The sequence below is a fragment of the Convolutriloba macropyga genome, chromosome 2 (assembly GCF_964194025.1).
Source record: "Convolutriloba macropyga chromosome 2, txConMacr16.3, whole genome shotgun sequence".
Taxonomy (NCBI): domain Eukaryota; kingdom Metazoa; phylum Xenacoelomorpha; order Acoela; family Convolutidae; genus Convolutriloba; species Convolutriloba macropyga.
The window spans coordinates 39,442,002-39,461,284 of NC_134469.1; the positions used below are offsets into that span (position 1 = coordinate 39,442,002).

A 19,283-nucleotide genomic window follows, 5' to 3' on the forward strand; every position below is an offset into this window, starting at 1 on the left:
AACAATATATAACAATCAACAGTTTACATCTAATAAATCTTTTATACGACCACATAATTTGAGATTTCCTTATGCGATAACACCACGAAGTAACAATCATAAATCATTCTTTCATCAATCAACGAACGAACAATCCCCAACAGCCACAGTGATGGAAACCATTTGGTTCCAGGATAACGATCCTAGATTATTAACAAACCCTCACAGCAGTAACTATAACCCCCTACTTAGTTACAGAAATTGGTCCAATATGCCATTTGACTCCCGCGATTATTGTTTTATAATGGCTCCATTACATAACTTAAAGGACCGCATATCGGAATATTTTCCCCCACTACCCTCCGAAAATACAAATACTGTCAAACGCAGCACCAAAAACATGGGACGAGATAAACTACATCAAACATGCTACCCAATACTTAAACAATTCTATAGTCTTACAGAACGATTTCTGTACGACTATGATTATGAGTTCAAACTGCCAACCGTATGCACATTTGACCTTCTCGTTGCAAAGGCATCCCAAGACCTTTCCGCTTACAGCGTTTTTGACCACCAAATTTTCCAGCTTAGTTTTAACTTTTTACATCCAACGGCTAAAGATGTACAGAACAATAACTACAGAGTTCACGAGACTAAACTTGTTCATAACCTCATTTCCTACACATTTTTACGAGACAAAAATAAAAACACAACAAAAAGTTATATTCATATTAACGACCAACTTACGTCACCATACTTCCTGAATTACGGATATAAGTTAAAATGGGAATACACTGTAGGAACACTCCGAAACTTCGATCCCGTAAAGAACTATTATATATTTCAACCGAACGAATCTCCCGAACGGCCACTGATGGTACCTATTGAAGCACTCGAACCGTGTGAAGAGTATCACACGTACCATCTTGAAGGCAGCGTAACAAATAGAGCTGTCATAAATCGTATCCAATTCAATAACGAACGTAAAACTACAGACTTAGAAAAACAAATACGAAAATCGGTTAAAGCTTCTATAACGGAAGTCTCGCTGGACGAACTAACAAATCTGATCGCATTCTATTTGGCAAACGACGATCACTTCGTCAAAGAATATGAACAATATAATTCTCGAACGAATCATCCGAAACAAACTGAAAAGTTATAACAAGAAGCTATAACAAATATATATGTAACAACTTTCCTCTATGTCGTAACACATAAATGTAATGAATGTACTTAGTAACAATAATGTATTTAGTAACAATACATCCAACCATGGATTACTCAGTGCATATTTGTTTATTCTTTAACCTTTTTAGATAACCTTTCACTTTTAATATCCCCCATTTATACGACTAGTTATACCCTTTGGTATAACACTGAAAGTGAAATAAAATATGATAAATTCCAAAAAATACTTTTCTACTTTACCCCTAAATTAGTCATATGTATACATGTAAATATGCAAAGCCTTCCATAGTTAGATATATGCAATTTTGTAAATAGAATGGAAAAGACAATAAAAAGGAACACAATAGTTTTATTAGTAACACTAATACATGCAAAGAATAACACAATGTATAAGCCGGACATGTCAAATTTTCAAAACACTTTACATATATATATTACTCATAACGAGTTAAGACATGATCATTTAATTTACAAACAAAACACATACTTTAGGGTAATATGTACATTTATACATGCAAACTTTAATTCATTGTACAAAAATGATTCTGTAACAACACATAACAAAATACATAGCACTTAGTAGTACACTTGTACCAAACAGAATGAAAGAATTTCTCAAATATTTTGAAATTCGAAAATTTCAAAATCCAAACTTAACACTCGAAATATGCAATGTAACAATTCTGAACAAAACAAATATGTTCCTTAAACAAAATAATACATATGTATGTCAGCACATATAGACACATGTAACCCATTCGTAACAACTAACATCTTATTTGTAACAATTACTAAATACTTTTTCCTCAAAAAGGAAAATTCGGTTATTGGATATAAGCGCGCGGACAGGCAACATTTTACATCATTTGAAATACCCGTTAATGGAAATCAAACAATTGGGAAATTGGGTCATATCCATTACAATCTTTAAAATACTAAGCACCTTTTAGGCATTATAACAAAATATACAGATACGAAAAGCGCAGTCTTATAATTTGACGTTGTAGAAGTATAACAAAACCATTGTAAACAGACAGACATCAGAATGACTCTTGATCTCGAATAGATTCAAGAAGTACTACATGTTCATCTCAATTACAAAATCCAACATGGCCAAGAAAGCCACAAAAAGTCTACTACCCTCAATTTCTCCATGGAATTCCATAACAAAAAACATTCAAACACAGGAGTTAACCTGGAAATCTACGCGATTGAAATCAAACGATTTCTAAATATAAACGGAACAAAATACATTCTTTTTCTTTTTCCCACCGGAAGGGATACTACGTAATAACAAAGAACATTTACATAGAGAAAAATAATAAACACTTTAACAGCTAACACATACAAATCAGGTAAGTCAGGTAAGTCACTGGACAACAGGAGCACCACATCCATCAACACTGGAGCGGCACAGAAGGATCTTCACCCACTGGAAGTGTGGTGGTGGAATAGATACTTTTGTGGTTGTTGATGTTCATCCTTGCTATGTGGGTAACCTGTGTCCAGGGATCTATTATCTGAAAACCACGACTACAAAGCAACACCTTCAACCAAAAAAGAAGAAAAACCTTTCAGAGAGAATGAAGAGAAATTAATTCGTTTTGATATACAGTAAAGAAGACTTTCAAAAAACAAAAACTCTAAAACCCGGAAAGATGGAGTCAGTGTTGACTTCCAACAAAAGGATTTATAAACTTGTTTTATTTAATAAATAAATACTAAAATACTCAACCCTGATTGGTTGAAATTATGGAAATACCTTTCCCTTAAATGTTTATTTGTTATTCCCAGAGACAACAAGACAACTCTACCCTTTAGTCGGTACCAGTCAGACCTGATATAATAATAAAGTATATTTCTCTCTCTCTACTCCGCTCTTGTTTTGTATTGAGATATACGTTAGACTTTAGCATTGCGGCCGGTGCACTGTCTACTGAAGCTCAGATAGAAGAGTAACAGACTAGAGGAATAGAACTTTAGTTAGTCAGGTAAGCCTTAAGATATACTATATTCTTGAGACTCCATAAGACAGAGTTAGAGTAACCTCCCTAGGTAACCCTACCTCAGCACACGTCTTAGCTGGTTGGGGGACTTCATCTGTTGAGTCGAGAGCTTGTGTACCTGGTCGGGGGACTTCAACCGTGGAGTGCTGAGTGTGTGTAGCTAAGCAGTGGATTCTGCTTGTGAATTCAAGAGTGAGTGGAGCTGTTGTGGGGGATCAAAAAGGAGCGCGGAGGTTCAATTGTATAACAGAGCTGTCGGGGAACCAGGTTTGCTTAGTATAGCTGAGAACAGCTCAGCTTAAACAACTGTTTCATTTTCAATTGTGTGTGCTGTGCTTCTGTAAGATACAAGTTTGGTCGAAAGACACAAAAGTTGGTGGTAAAACATTTCTTAATTAGGACTAGGATTAGGGTTCGAGTACATTATCCTCGGAGGGTGTTGGTATCCTCATCGTGCTTAATCGCGGCAGAAAAACCCTGGCTCAATGTCAATGTCCTGCTTTCGATTTTGTCAAGGATACTACAGAACTCGAACAGAACACCAACTTCTAGATTAATTTATTCGGCCAAACTCTTTTTGCTTAGTGGTTTTTTGAACAAGTGCTACCATATTACAACAAGTGCTAACCTGGTGCTATAAAGCATTTTCTGGATACACAAACATAAAGACTCACCGCTTCGTCGCCCCATAACACAGCCACCAACAGGCAACAGATTCAAACACGCGTAGAAAGGAAAGGAGTTTTGATCTAAGTCCGAACAAGATTTTTTTCACAGCCCGACCCTTTTTACAAAAGAATATTTACCTAGAGCAGTACTAGCTTAGAAAAACAAAGGACATAGTTGGGGCATCATAAGTCTTTGGTTCAAGAGGGAACAATTTAAGCTAAAGAGTTAATTTGAGACGAACGGAAATTAAACGAAAGTAAGACAGGCCTAACAATGAGCTCAAAATTAGAAAGATTGGTATTCAGCGGGCGTGAGGATGATTTCTTGTATTTTGCTGAACAGTTTGAGGCTCGTATGCACTCTTTAAAACTTGGTAAAGTTCTTAGTGGAGAAGCCACCTATCTAGATTATGTGCCAGCTGTTAGAAATAATTCTTCGGAGGAGCAACGTAGGCAAGCTATAGAAAAAGGGAGGGAAGAACTAGAAGAGAAAAAGAAGACATTGTGGTACGAGTTAGTTCAGGCTTTAGACAAAACATCAGTTCTTTTTCTTAGACCACATAAGGGTGATGGCACTAGAGCTTGGGATGTACTGTGTAAACGCTTCAAAAGTTTCGAGAGGCCTCAGCTACATAAATTGATAGCACAATTAACAAGCCTTAGGAAGACTTCAAGTGAGAGTATAGTAGATTATCTCACCAGAGCAGATGATATGCAATACAACTTAACATTAGTGAATGAAGGAATCAGTGAAAAAATGTTTGTGTCAATAATTTTAAAAGGGCTTCCGAAGGAATATGAAAATTTCGCAACACTCGTGAAGTACAGCAAAGACGAGAAAACTCTAGAGGAAATTAAACGAGACCTGATAAACTTCGATAATGAAAATGTAAAAACAAAAACAGAGAGCGTATTCTTTAATAAGGAACGGAAATGTTTCAACTGCCAGAAAATGGGACATATCGCAAAGGAATGTAGGTTTAGGAAAACGATTCCTGAACAAACCAAAGCTTCTCAAATGAAATGTTTTAAGTGTGGTGAGCACGGACATATAGCTAAATTTTGTAGAAAGCAACAGAGACCTGAGAAAAAGTTTGTAAGCCAAAGCAGGAGAACCAATCAGAGAGGCTCGCAAAATTTAGTTGAGCAGAATTTAGAAGAAGAAGAATTCTTTTCCTTCTTTCAAACGTCGGAAAACAACCTTGCAAATGAGCTGGTTTTGGACTCAGGTGCTACGAGTCATATGATTAAAGACGAAGGTTTATTCATAGATATAGACAAGGACTATTCTGGTACCATCACTAATGCAAACAGCAGTAAAAGTTCAATTAGTGGGAAAGGAACAGTTGAAATTAAGGTTTCGGATTCCAATGGTTCAGAGCGAAAAATAAGGTTAAGTAATGCGTTGCTTGTTCCGAACAACGCAAGGAATCTGGTATCAGTATCAAAACTTAGAGCAGCAGGCAATGAGGTCTTATTTGGTAGAACTTTGGAAATACGAACTAAGAACGGAACAATTTTCCCTTTTGAGGAAAGAGATAGTTTGTTTATCTGGAACAACATTGATTACGAAGAAACCTCAGAGCAATGCAATTTAGCAAACGGAGATCCCCTTAGTTTGTGGCATAAACGTCTGGGCCATAATAATGTTGAGGACATATACAAACTAAAAGATCACGCCGTAGGACTAAAACTAAGCGAGCACAACTTAACAAACTGTGAAACATGTCAGCTAAATAAATCAAAGAAACTTCCAGTACCAAAAGACTCAGGAACAAGAGCAATCGAAGCCTTAGAAATTGTCCATACCGACATTTTAGGGCCTATCCAACCGGAGGCGGTCGATGGCCACAGGTATGCAATAGGGTTCGTGGATAGTTTTAGCAGATATCAGAAACTTTATTTTTTGAGGTCAAGGGACGAGGCTTTTGAAAAAGTTGAACAGTTCTTTGCAGACATAGGACAACCAGGAACCTTAGTTTGCGACGGTGCAAGGGAATATGTCTCAAATGACATAAAACAATTATGTAGACAAAAAGGTGTAAGACTTGAGTTCTCGGCACCGTACACACCACAAGAAAACGGAAAGGTTGAGAGGAATTGGGGGACAATCACCCCAATGGCTAGATGCCTTTTAGAGCAGTCAGGTTTAGAAAAAGAGTATTGGCCATATGCACTTAATATGGCAAGTGAGATTAAAAACTTTTGTTTCCATTCAGGTATTCAAAAGACACCCTTTGAGGCAATGTACAAGAAGAAATCTAACTTAGAGTCTATCAAAGTGTTTGGTTGTTCAGCTTTCGTTCATGTTGAAAAAAGTTTTCGTGGTAAGATTGATAGAACTTCTCAAAAAGGAATATTCTTAGGTTCTTCAGACAATAGTAAGACTTATCTGGTAGGTATTCCAAATGACAAAGGGGTCTTTAAGGTTAGAAAAAATCGCAATGTAACTTTCAACGAAAACGAAATGTTTATTGAAGTCAAAGAAAAGAAGCAGGAGATAGTCAACAAGCATCATTCAGATGGTGATAGAGATTTAAATCCTGTAGCTTTCCTTGGTGAAATTGTTAACAACGAACTGCTACCTAAGTCTATCGATGAAGCAATTAGGGATAAAAACTGGTACGAGGCAATGAAGTTGGAATACAACTCATTAATGGAAAATAAAGTTTGGGAACTGGTAGAGAACAAAGGAAATAAACCCATTGGTAGCCGCTGGCACTTTGCTCTTAAGTTTGGTCCTAGTGGGGAGGTAACAAGGTATAAGGCAAGATTCGTAGCAAAAGGATTTAGCCAAGTTCCAGGTCGGAATTACAATGAAACCTACTCACCAACAACACGCCTCTCAACAATTCGAGTACTGATAAGCTACGCAGTATATAAAAACACCGAGTTAAAACAAATGGATATCAAAACAGCATACTTAAACGCTGACATCGAAGAAGAAATCTTTATGCAACAGCCCGAAGGGTTCGAAAAGTTTGACAAGCAAGGAAATCCATTAGTTTGTAAGCTGAGGAAAAGTTTATATGGATTGAAACAGTCCGGTAGAAATTGGTACTTAACAATCAAAACTTTTCTCAACCAATTAGGTTTCGAGCCGGCTATTCAAGATGAGTGTCTTTTCATAAAGAAAGGAGAAAATGGTATAGAGGGATTAGTGTGTCTTTGGGTAGATGATATGGTGATATTAGGATTGCAGGAAGACTTTTGTGAAAACTTCAAAAATAAAGTTAGTGAGCAATTTCAAATTAGCAGTTATGGAGATCTTAGCTGGTTCTTAAATATAAAAATTGAGCGAACACAAAACGAAATTATGCTAAGCCAAGAAGCATATGTAGAAAAATTACTAGAGAAGTTTAACATGAGCGAATCAAAGACACTGGAAACACCTTTAGATGTTAGCCTGAAACTATCAAAATTAGATTCACCAGAAATAGGCAGCAATGAGCATAGAGAAATGCAATCATGTGATTATAGGGGTATAGTGGGATGTTTGAACTATTTGGCATTAACAAGTAGACCAGATATTGCGCACGCAGCCAATTTATTGAGTTCGTTTGTTGAAAATCCTGGAAGGCGACATTGGAATGCGGCAAAAGGGTGTTTACCTTACCTAAAAGGTACAAAATCAGAGAAGATGGTTTTTAGAAAAGGTGAGAAACTGGAGTTAACAGGATTTTCAGACTCAGATTGGGCAGGCAACATAGACAATAGAAAAAGTACAAGTGGTTTTTGTTTTAAACTTAATAATAGTTCAGGTGCAATCAGTTGGGCTAGCAAGTTACAAAAGTGTGTATCTACTTCAACAGCTGAAGCTGAGCTTAACGCCGTAGTCGAGGCAAGTAAAGAAGCAGTACATTTAGTAAACCTATTACGAGAACTAGATTTAGAAATCCAGCAGCCGGTAAACGTCTTTGTAGACAATCAAGCTTGTATTGCTCTCAGTAAAAGTTCGATGAATCACGGAAAGACAAAGCACTTTTCATTAAAAGTGCACTTCGTTCGGAATTTAGTCGAAAGTCGACTATTAGAGCTAAACTACTTACCTACCGATCGCATGCCGGCAGACACACTTACAAAAGCATTGGGGAGGACCAAAGTATCACTTTTTCGTGATGTCCTTCTCGGAACAAACACTTAACATGATAGGAGGAGTGTTGAAAGTATAATGTTAATTGTTTAAAGTATGGAAAGATATACGTACCTCATCCACGTGCAGATTTACATCTTGATTATTTATGAAATGAGTGAATGCAACAAGGAGCTAACACGTGCTATTTATACTAGATTTGTCCCCAACTTTTCATGTTGTTACAGGTGATATGATGACCCTTGATCTTTTAGAGAAGTAAATTATCATAGTAAATAACTAGTTAAGATCGGATGTCATAAGAAGTCACGGAAGTTATAAATTAAAGGTGATCATCATGAATGTAAAAGTGCGGTAATTTGGGGTAATAAATATGGACTGAATTTCGTGTTAATCGCCACAGTTGTCAACCATTATTTCTAATTTAACTTTTCGATTACAAGATTTGTCTCTGCGTTCCCATTAACCAACATAATATACACAAAGCATGTTTATCAATTTTCAAAATCAAGGCTAATCAATTTGGTCAAGCCTATTGCACCAGAGTCAAATCGCAGCGTTCCGTTCAACGTGATATGAAACTATAACACCCGAATATGGGATTAAATTATCTGCTTAAATATTATAAACATGCTTGTAATAACAGACTTCCAATTTGCATTGGGATTTCCGAACGTAAAGATCAAAAGGAATAAATTGGTGTTGCATTGGGTAATTGTTATTTAATCAGTCCCTCATTATGGTAAAATTATGGTAAAAGATCTCTTGTTATTCTTTTTATGAAATATCGGGCTCAGGAACATAGCTGGCAGAATGCCAGAAATAATAGCCCAAAGAGTTTTACAAAACTGCAGTTTCAAAAAATAATGAAAAAATAGACAGAACGAGAAAAATTTTTTCTGTCTATAATTGATGGTTTGTTATATTTTGGTTTAGAATCCGTATAACTTATTTCTGCTTCGTTTAGCTACTCTCAAATAACTTTCGATTAGGCTAACAGTTGACCTTATTTTCTATAACCCAAGTAGAGAAAAAACCATTTTGACGAAAATTTTATTCAGAGTGAAGTAACTAGTGTGACCAGAAATGTGACCAGAAACTTAATCACGCGGATGAATCAAAACATTCGCTCCAGTAAGAGTAAAAATTTAAGTCACCCACTCAATTGAAACTGCCTGAATGGATGACCAAAAAATCTGACCATGACGTCAAATGATCATAAAAAAGTTTTGACCAAGAAACAAAGATCATAGTCGGAAAAATTCCTGAAGCGTCGAACTCCGTTAAACGAAAACATTCTTTGACATTATTGACTATTGAAATAATTGAAGCAAGCGAACGAAAAAGTTTCATTGACATTCAGACCCATACAAAACAATATTCTTAGATTTAATTCACCAATAATATTCTTACGGAGAAAAGTCACAGTAAGTCTTTAGAAACACAAATTTTTTATAATAAGAAACATATTTGTAACTTGAAAAACAGCAAAAACTTTTTAGAGAGACAGAAACGGCTCAACTCGAACTGACCATGTTAACTGCTGAAACGAAATGACTTCTCTCAATAGTTCAGAAAATATAGATTGACTCTGCGACACAAAAGCCACCTTGGGAAACGCATAAAGCAGATAAATTATATGAATAAAACTGATAAACAAAGAAAATTAAACAATAAACTTTTGGTTTTGACATCAGACCATTACACAAAATAACAAACAATGCTATCACAATGGTGATACTTTTTTTGAACGAAAGTCAAATTCATATGATACACAACAAACTAAACACCTTAAATCACAAAACCAGTAAATTGTTTTAAATCAAACCCTAGCCACATCTACACTCACACTTCAAAAGTAACAGTTATTTCAGCCATGAAAATCAGTCAAAAAATATAATAGTTAATTCATCAAATTCTCCCCACAGCATGAAATCAAACTAAATTAACTCTGCAAAAAAAGGAAAGAAATTGAAAAATTTCTTGAATTTTTAAAGCTTTTTTAGAACTGAAGAAGGCAGGGATATTAAAATTGCAGGTTATGGAAAAATTAAGTAGAAGTATATGCGAGAAAGAAAGATGTGCCAAATGTCGGAATGTGGACGGTGCAAACTTGTTGTAAAAATAAGGACATATTGATATCTTAATAAAGTTGAAAACCAAATCAATAAAATTTTAGATGATAAACAAGCTCAATTCTTTTTGATTTTTTGAAAGCTCTGTAAAATAATCATTTTCCTGTCAAAATAAACTAGTGATAACAGAATTTGAGGATTTGAATCCGTGATATATTTTGCCTTAACTGTCAAAAAATTATTAAAAATTAATTGAACTTTAAGCGTCAAAAAAATTTGATATGATAATAACCCATCATTTAAATCCAATAAAAAATACAGAACGCCTTACACTCAAAATCAAACTGGTTACAAAGAAAAAGTTTTGAAAAATTGGGCGAAAAATGTATCTAAAATGTTATAACAAAAAAAAATTTCACTTCAAAAAGATTTCAAACCAATAATTCTCATCATAACGTTGTAATATGAATTGACAGCAAAATTGTTTGCCCAAAGATCCGAAACCTAACAATTTATTGAAAAAGGCAAAAAAATATTTTAAGACATAAGCCAAATTTGCATTTGAAATGCAAAATTTTTAGCGACAAAACGCCGTCTGAACGAACAGTACTTCCTATAAATAAAAAAAACGTCAACAAAGCAAAAAATTTTCTTTGAGTCGTAATCGTAAGAAATCAACAGAAGGCCAAAATTGGCACCAGCTATATCTTTGCGTTTATTAATTAAACTCATTTCAAGCAGTATCTAAACAACAAGCATATATACCGCTTTTAAATTGGACATTTTGGTTTAAAGTAGAAACGTAATTTGCTATCATACCTGACATCCACGTGATCTGTTGGAGTGGAAGAGCTTTATCACGTGACAGTGATGTGTCTGAATCTGCTGTAAATTCATGAGCCTGCATTGAGAGCGCCAGTCGGAAAAACACAGTCAAAACTTTCTTCACCATTGCCATTCTCAAAGACGTCTTCCACGAAAACTTAAAAGTTAACACGTTAATTAGTGACACACGCACGCGTGTACATTATAAACTCAATCAACTAAACACAATTTTTGAAGTGAGACAACGTGAAATGATTTCAACTTGATCTTTGTTTTAAAAACACTTGGTTTTTGTGCGGCATGGTTAAATCTGTACTACACTCGTTGACGAAAGTAAACGCACTTAGTGCAATTTTACATGGTAAAGCGCCTGTTTTTGAACCCAATAATATTGATGGTTTCTTCGGATTTTTATATATTAATCGACGCATATTCATTAGAAGTTAAGTAGATCTAAGTATCAAAAAAACTGTAAGGCCCACTTACAGAATAAATCCAGATAGAAGTTGCCCATTTTTCCATAAACAGTAATGAGTTAAGTTCTACATGAAATCTGTTCAACCTCTAATGATCAGGTTGAACAGATTTCATGTAGAACTTAACTCATTACTGTTTATGGATTTCACTATGCTAATTCGCTTGAGCTAAGGCATGATCAAGCCGAAGAGGTTTCACTTGGAACTCAACTCAATGCTGCTTACAGAAAATTGGGCAACTTTTATCTACCCGGACCTTAGTGCCATAGTATTTCAGTACTGAAACATTGGATTCCAATTGTATATCATCGGCCCATTACTGTATCAGTGTATTCTAAGGGTATCTTTCAACTCATTATGAGCACTATAAGTTCCATAGAAACTTTTTTTTCTGAAAATAGTCTGTGCATCCTGGATTTTGATTCCCATAATGTTCATAGTAATTGTGAAAATCATGATAAATTGTGAAAATTTCGAAAAAAATTGAAATTTTGGGCGATGCACTTTTTGAGCATGATGATGACTTACAATCTTAAAACGTTGCAACAAACGTATTAAGATTAGCTAAAAACCCGCCAAAACCAGTAATTACACGCTAAAAACCAGAAAAACCAGAAACCAGATAAATTGTAAAAATTTCGAAAAAAATTTGAAATTTTGGGCGATGCACTTTTTGAGCATGATGATGACTTACAATCTTAAAACGTTGCAACAAACGTATTAAGATTAGCTAAAAACCCGCCAAAACCAGTAATTACACGCTAAAAACCAGAAAAAACACGTCGAGTGCCTGGAACCTGACAAATTTGGACCAAAATTTCAGATTATTATGGTTTTTATTTCAGATTGTAATGGAATTTTGTATGTCTTATAGTTTTTAGCCTAACGAGAATGGTATTACTTCGAACTTTTATAAAGTATTTAAACGGGAAATGGCTCCCATATTGAAAAAAGTTTTCAACAATGTAGTGAACACCAATAGACTTCCAGACAACCAACAAATTGCAATATTGAAACTCCTTCCGAAAACCGAAAACCCCAAAACAGTAGACGAGTTCAGACCCATAAGCTTGCTGAGCACTGACTTAAAAATTCTGTCGCATATTTTAGCTAACAGGCTAATCAAAACCCTCGAAGACGTAATTGGTCAACATCAACATGCCTACCTAAACAAACGACAAATTAATATCGCACTGATTAAGGTACGCAAAGCTCCCAAACAATTGAATAACAGTAAATGTATCGTAAATCTAGACTTCTCGAAAGCTTTTGACAAAGTAGATAGGGATTATATTCGCTCTTCTCGATAGAATTGGTGTAGATAATTTTACGAAATCTGCAATAAAAACAATGTATAAGCAAACCAAAGCAATCATTGAAATCAATGGCTACCTCTCCCAGACAATTGTTCTCGAACGTGGAGTAAGACAAGGTTGTCCTCTATCAGCTTTGCTTTTTATTCTTGCTATTGAGCCGTTACTTTGTTCTGTTGACAACTCAACTAACATCAAAGGTTTCGTAAACGCCAAAACTGTTGCTTATGCTGATGACATTACATGTCTAGTTCATAAATCATCGATTGAAGCGCTCTTTGATACTGTGAAAGAATTTTGTGATCAAACTCAGCTAGAAATTAAAGTGAAAAAGAGCGAAATCCTATCTACTACAAACATTCCCTTTTATAAAACTGTGCAATCAACAAAAATCCTTGGTATAGTTTTCCACGCTGACAAATCTCAACCGAATCTTCTTGATCTCCTGAAAACACAAATAGCCATCTACAGTCGTTTTATTTCACGAGCGAAAACACTGAAAGCCAAGAAAAATATTATCGAAACATTCATTCTTCCAAAATTCCTTTACTATGCTCGACACACAGACACGACCATGAAAAGCTTGGGAATAATGCAGTACCTCATTAACAACCTTTTGAAAGCTGGTCAGAAAATGGAAATTAGAAGCGCAGTCCTATACCAGTCATCAGCTAGAGGCGGGATCTCCTGCAAAACTGAAAAAATTGTTTCTGCAAAACTTTTTGACAAATTTAATTCATCTGACGAGAACTCGATCACCTTTTCAAAAGAACTATCCATTTTAATAACCTCTTTAAAGCTCAAAGTTGTCCAGAACGAGAATGTTCTACTTCTAATCAAAAACAACAGAGAATCCTCGCTCAGGTTGCAAAATCACATTAAAACAAAAGAAATCTACTGGTACATAATCAATGAAATTTTCCCCTTCAGTTTTATTGAAAATCGTTTACGCAAAGCCGTCATTAAATACAATTGTTCAACGGAAGAATTAACCCGCTTTTGTGCAGATATTTGGAAAGTAAACAAGCTCCTACCTCAACAGCAAAATTTGTTGTATCGACTAGCATTCAACTGGTCTTGTTGACAAACAAGTGAGATGGCTGAAAAATTTCTCTGACTCGCCACTTTGCAGTTTCTGTGAAAACAAATTCGAAACATCTGAACACTTAGTTTTTGAATGCGACAAATTAACTGCAGCAAGACATATATTACAATTGACGAACTGGCGTCAGATATTTGTCCATATGAGAGTCGAAACTCTACGATTTACTGCAAGTGTTTTAAACGGATCATGGCAAGAAACTCCTGAGCAAACTAAAAACTATTTAAACTTTTTATTCAATCTCTAATGTTGTCTCGTTTAAGCCACTTGCAATTCTCTTATTAGCATTTGTAAATACCTACTTCGGAAGTTTTTAATTAATGGCCCTATTGCTGTGTAAAGCCTAATTGGTGTGTCTTAGCCTATTTTTGTAACTATTTGTAAAGCTTCAACTATTAAACCTAGTGAATTTTCCTTTAACTTCTTTGTAAATACCAAATGTAACGTTTCGTCAATACTTACCTTCTTTGTAACTTTGTAATAACCAACTCTAAAAATGGCATCTGAATTTATTATTTAAAAGCCTAACGAGAATGGATAAGCCTTTTTGTTGGTATAACTATATTTTTGTCTCTGTTGGAAATCTGGAACTTCATCAACTTCATCAAGCCATTCCTCAAATTTTTTCTGCAAAAGTTGGATGGGATCCAAATCCTGGTCCCCGCTCCCACCATTTCTCGGCTGCCGTGGTGTCGCCGGGTTTCCAATTGGCAGGGTCATCATATAATTCAAATCAGGGGTAGTGCCGGCGGCGGGATGATGGTGTTCCTTATGATGACAATTCAGGTCCAGAGGTTATCGACGATATAAAAATGGAGTACAATGTTTCAGCACTGAAATACTTTGGCACTAAGGTCCGGGGAGCTAATTTGATTTCTAGTTACCTCACTTTATTCGCCAGATAATTGATATTATTAATCAGGCAGTTTTTAGAGATACCAGGCTACTAAAGAACGGTCCTTGAAAATAGAATTAAATGATTTTGGACTGAACTAAATATGATATTATGACCGCCAAAAAAGGTATCTGATTTCATTTAGATCGTAACAGTTTTCATGTGCTTAACGTTGAAATTATGAAGCTTTTCTGTTGTATCGGAGAATTGTTGTGGCCATAGTTTGAGATAATGCTTTTACACCGTTATTACGCTGGGTTAAGGCAGTCAAAGCGTCAGCTTGAGGTTCAATTTGAAAATTATAAGTATTGAACCGAATTATGAAATGTTTATCAAATAAGACCGAGTCCCGAGTTGTATATCATGTTCTATTGTTAACATTTTGTTTCAAAAATGCATCACGATTTTTTCTGTGAGTAGGCTGGTCATTTTTTTCTGATTTTGGATGTTTTGATGATTATGCCTTCATTGGTATGAAAATCAAAATTAATGTACCAAAATTATGCTGCCTTAAGTTGACTTTCAAAACAGGTAGTTTTCCATATACAAGAGCATATTTTGCCTTCACGTTTATTATTAGGTTGAAGTTGAGAATTTGATACAATTAAGGTTAAGGGATAAGGGTGCTTGTACTTGAAGCCAAACAAAATTATTGTGTAAAGGAATTAGGCACCATTCAAATTCCTCGTGGCATTTGAGGGAATTTGTTACTCACTTAAATAGATAAACAAAAGAAAAAAGTTTCCATTTTGCACCTACATGCTAAGTGCAACGCAAACCCCATCCCTGAAATAACTAATTAAATCTTTTGTGTGGTCAGTTGGGGATTCAAGTCTTCTAGAGCAAAGGGCTCTCTAAAAAACTGAGCAAATGAAAAAAATGTTAAGTTATAAAAAAAAAAATTTACAGATAATTGCCTTAATGATCATTAAGATTTTCCCGGGTGTTTGCAAGAGTTTGTGCTCAAATTTTACTGCACAGTAGCTTACAGTTTGAACAAAAGCTGAAAAACGCAGCTGGATATAGCCAGAGCGTCGCTGAAAGGCTTGTCTGTCGTAATTTTTTTTGCATTTTTGCACCTGAAAAACACAGATTACCATTTGCAGAGCAGTGAACTGAGCAATGACCACATATAGGTAGACCAGATAAGAGCAATAATTTTTTACGGGAAATATATATTTGAATTTGTGACAAAACGTTTCAAAAAATCAGTTTCTTTTAACACTTTTCCACGTTGGTAATATACGCATCAAAACTCATTGTTCAAACTTTTTGATCTCAAGGGTAAATCCAAATTGACAAGTTTCAAATAAACTGATCCAATTTTAATACAAACTATCAAAAATTCTTGAAATTGTTTCGCAAAGAATACATATCAAATACTCATCAATATCAACTAAGTTTGAAAAAAGCAATTTGCGATAAGAATTTTATGTACAAGGGGCAAAGTAATTTCTACAGATATGCTGACGCCATTTTAAAAATTTGAATAAAACTGTGTGCAAGCAAAAGTTAAAAAACGAAAAATTCCCAAAATGAAGTTCGACATCGAATATTTCAAAAATTGTTGTTTTATTTTTTTTCTGAAAAATGTTTACTTAGAAGTTGAATAATGAATACTTCCGAAACTCGAAAATTTTTAATTCACAGACTCGCTTGCCTTCTAATTTTTTTTGTGAGAATTTTTTTGTTCTTTTAAAAAAAATCTTGACATTTTTCTAAAGTTTTTTTCCATATTTAATTTGCTTTGTTGTGCTGAGTATTAATATTTATTAGCACAGCTTTTTAGTCTAAGTTTTTGGGTAGCTTTCAAGCATTTACGGGATTATTATCAAAATTGTTTTCAGTATATTTCTTAAATCTTCTATAACAATGCACTGACCATCGATTTGTTTGCAGTAAGAATATATTTTGTGGCTCAGTGTAAACATTTTGTCGTCCTCACTTTAGGGTTGTAATTTTTGCAATATCTTGTTAAACTTTTCCAGAAAAAAAATTGAGATCTATTCTGTTTTAACATCCCAAGCTTAGGGGAATATAGTTTTTACACCCCAAGGTTCAATTTTAATATCGTTTTGTGCTATATAACGTCACACAAATTGTAATTGGGGGCCATAGAAAAACAAGGGTGGCCAAAACAGAACAGAGTCAACAATTGAAAGGAAAATTGATCTGAATCTCTCGGGACAACGAGTAATTCGAATAAGTTGCTAGTGTAGTTAGCTGATTTCCGCCATTAAAACTTGAATCTAGCTAATCGAATCTATTCAGTTTTCTTCTCCACAGTGTTTTTATGCCACCAATTACAATTTATGGGTTATTATATAGCATGTTACTATTAAAAAAGCACGTGCAAATAAATGTTCACCAAAGCCTGAAAAACTAATATTAGAAATTCGGTTTTCAAGGTAAACTTGTAAATATCCAACTTTTAGGCAATTCCAGTTCGGATTTCAGGTCAAATGTGTCTGTTACAAGGTCTAACAAGACACAAAAAACATAAATTGGTGCCACAAAGTTCCATATAACGTTGTCAGCGGGCATCCTAATTGAATATATTTCAGTTGAATATTTGGGTGAGCTTCAACAACAACTTTAGATTAAATGCATATTTGGAAAATGATTTCGAAGTTATACGCAAAAAATGGTCAGATAATATCAAAATGTTATATAAACTTACTCTTTAATGGATTTTTCCGACTGTGTCCCCCGTACGATATGAGCCCCAAGTTACATAGCACGTGCAATTACACAGTAAATCACTATGTTAGAATATGGCGCGTGCGTCCGGGGGTTGCAAATAATATGCACCACTATGCTGGGGGGGGCACAAATGAAAAAGATCCTCCTTCAAGCCTTTCAAGGTAATTAGGTAGATCGCGGAGTGTTTCCAGAGAAACACATAAGCGACCCTCGATAAAAAAATAAAAACGTAAATGGATTGAAAAAATGTATATAATTCTTGGCAGTCTTACTAGGATCATATATGATCTCTTGGTAAACATGCGAGGATAATGTATAGTTTTTGGCAATCTTACAATGATCAAATATGATTTCTTTGAGTTCGTATGAACCTTGCACTCAGAAATCAAGAACACTACAGACAATTAGCAAATATAAATTTTGGAAACTGGAGCAAAAATTTCGCAAATTTGTAGACAATTTTGAAGTTCAGTTCTAAACTTAGATCAACAGTAAAAATGTTCATAAAAAGTCTTGAAGAACATGGCACTGGATACACACTAAATAAAGTTCAGGTAAATTTACCTGAAAAAATACATTAACTTACCTGAAACGTTTAGGTAGTTTTGCCTTACCTGAACTTACCTTAACTTACCTCAACTTTACCTGAAAATTACCTGAAAAATTAAGGGGGCACCACCTGAACTTTTACCTGAACATACCTAAACTTACCTGAAAAACGCGCAAAAATTACCTTAAAATTTAAGGTAAAAATACCTGAATAAATACCTGAAATTTACCTTAAAAATACCTTAAATTTAACCTGAATTTTAAAGGTAAATTATATTAGTTAAGGTAAATTTACCTTAAAAATTAATGGAAGCTACATGAGGACCATATGTCGATACCGCTTCTATATTAGTGTAATCCAGTTTTACAGAGATTTTTTTATGCAGGAATAATAGTTTTTAACTTAATATATAAGGAAGAGTGATTGGATTCAAGTTGATACACTTTAAAACCACTTTTAAACTTTCTCTAAACCGTTTTTCTGAAACCAGTTCTTTCGGTACCACTCGGAATCGATTTGCGAGCAACCAATACATAAACAGAGGCGCGTGAAAAATAAAAATACCAATTTTTGAAAAATTGGTGCGTTACTGCCTTTTTGAATTTTTTTGAGCACTCACTGAAATTAATTTTGGGGTTTGCTGTAGTGTAGGTCGACAAATATTAGCTCAAATTGCTTCATATAAGGATCATTGTAAAGCTCTTGTAATAAACTTCAACATTTGGTTTGCTAATTTTACTAAAAATAAACAATTATGTACTGCAGAAAGTTATTTTAAAAGTTAAGGTAAGTTAAGGTAATTTCACCTTAACACAGTTCAGGTAATTTTTTACCTTAACTCAAGTTAAGGTAAAGTTAAGGTAACTTTTACCTTAATTTTACCTTAACAGAGGTTTACCTTAACTGCGTTAAGGTAACTTTACCTGAACTTTTTTTAGTGTGTAAAAGCGAGGGAGAGCGAGAGAGAGAATTGTTTCAAAAAAATTGTGTTCCAAAGGTTGTACACATTGAGTTCATCACAACTTAGTCTAATTCAGATTGAAATCAGAAGAAAAACGCTCAGCTATTCTTAATTTAAGCGTTTCTGGTACAAAACCTCAGAAGAGAAGGCTTCAAACAAGTTTCATTTTTCTTTCGAATTCCAGAAAACTTTGGCAGAGTCTGTCATCAGATCTCAATGATAGTATTAAATGTTGGTGCAGAAATCCTTCAACTGTTGGTGAGTCAACCTGCGAATCATGAAGAATCTGTTAGAATGGGGAACTACACTCTAAAAAATGTCTAGGTAATTTTACCTGCAACGTTTGCAGGTAAGCAAAATTGCAGGTAACATTACCTGTAAAATTACCTGCAAAAAATTGATGCCTGCAATTTACCTAGAATACGTTACCTAGAATTTACCTG

General features: G+C 34.7%; 1 protein-coding gene across 1 annotated transcript in view; it reads right to left on the reverse strand.

Moving 5' to 3' along the window:
- Positions 1-10,973, reverse strand: part of LOC142334897 (uncharacterized) — a 56,489-nt gene extending 45,516 nt beyond the window's left edge. The window contains exon 1 of the mRNA XM_075383225.1: positions 10,835-10,973. Coding sequence (XP_075239340.1) covers positions 10,835-10,973 — 139 coding nt within the window. The remainder of the gene's footprint in view (positions 1-10,834) is intronic.
- Positions 10,974-19,283: the final 8,310 nt, after the last annotated feature.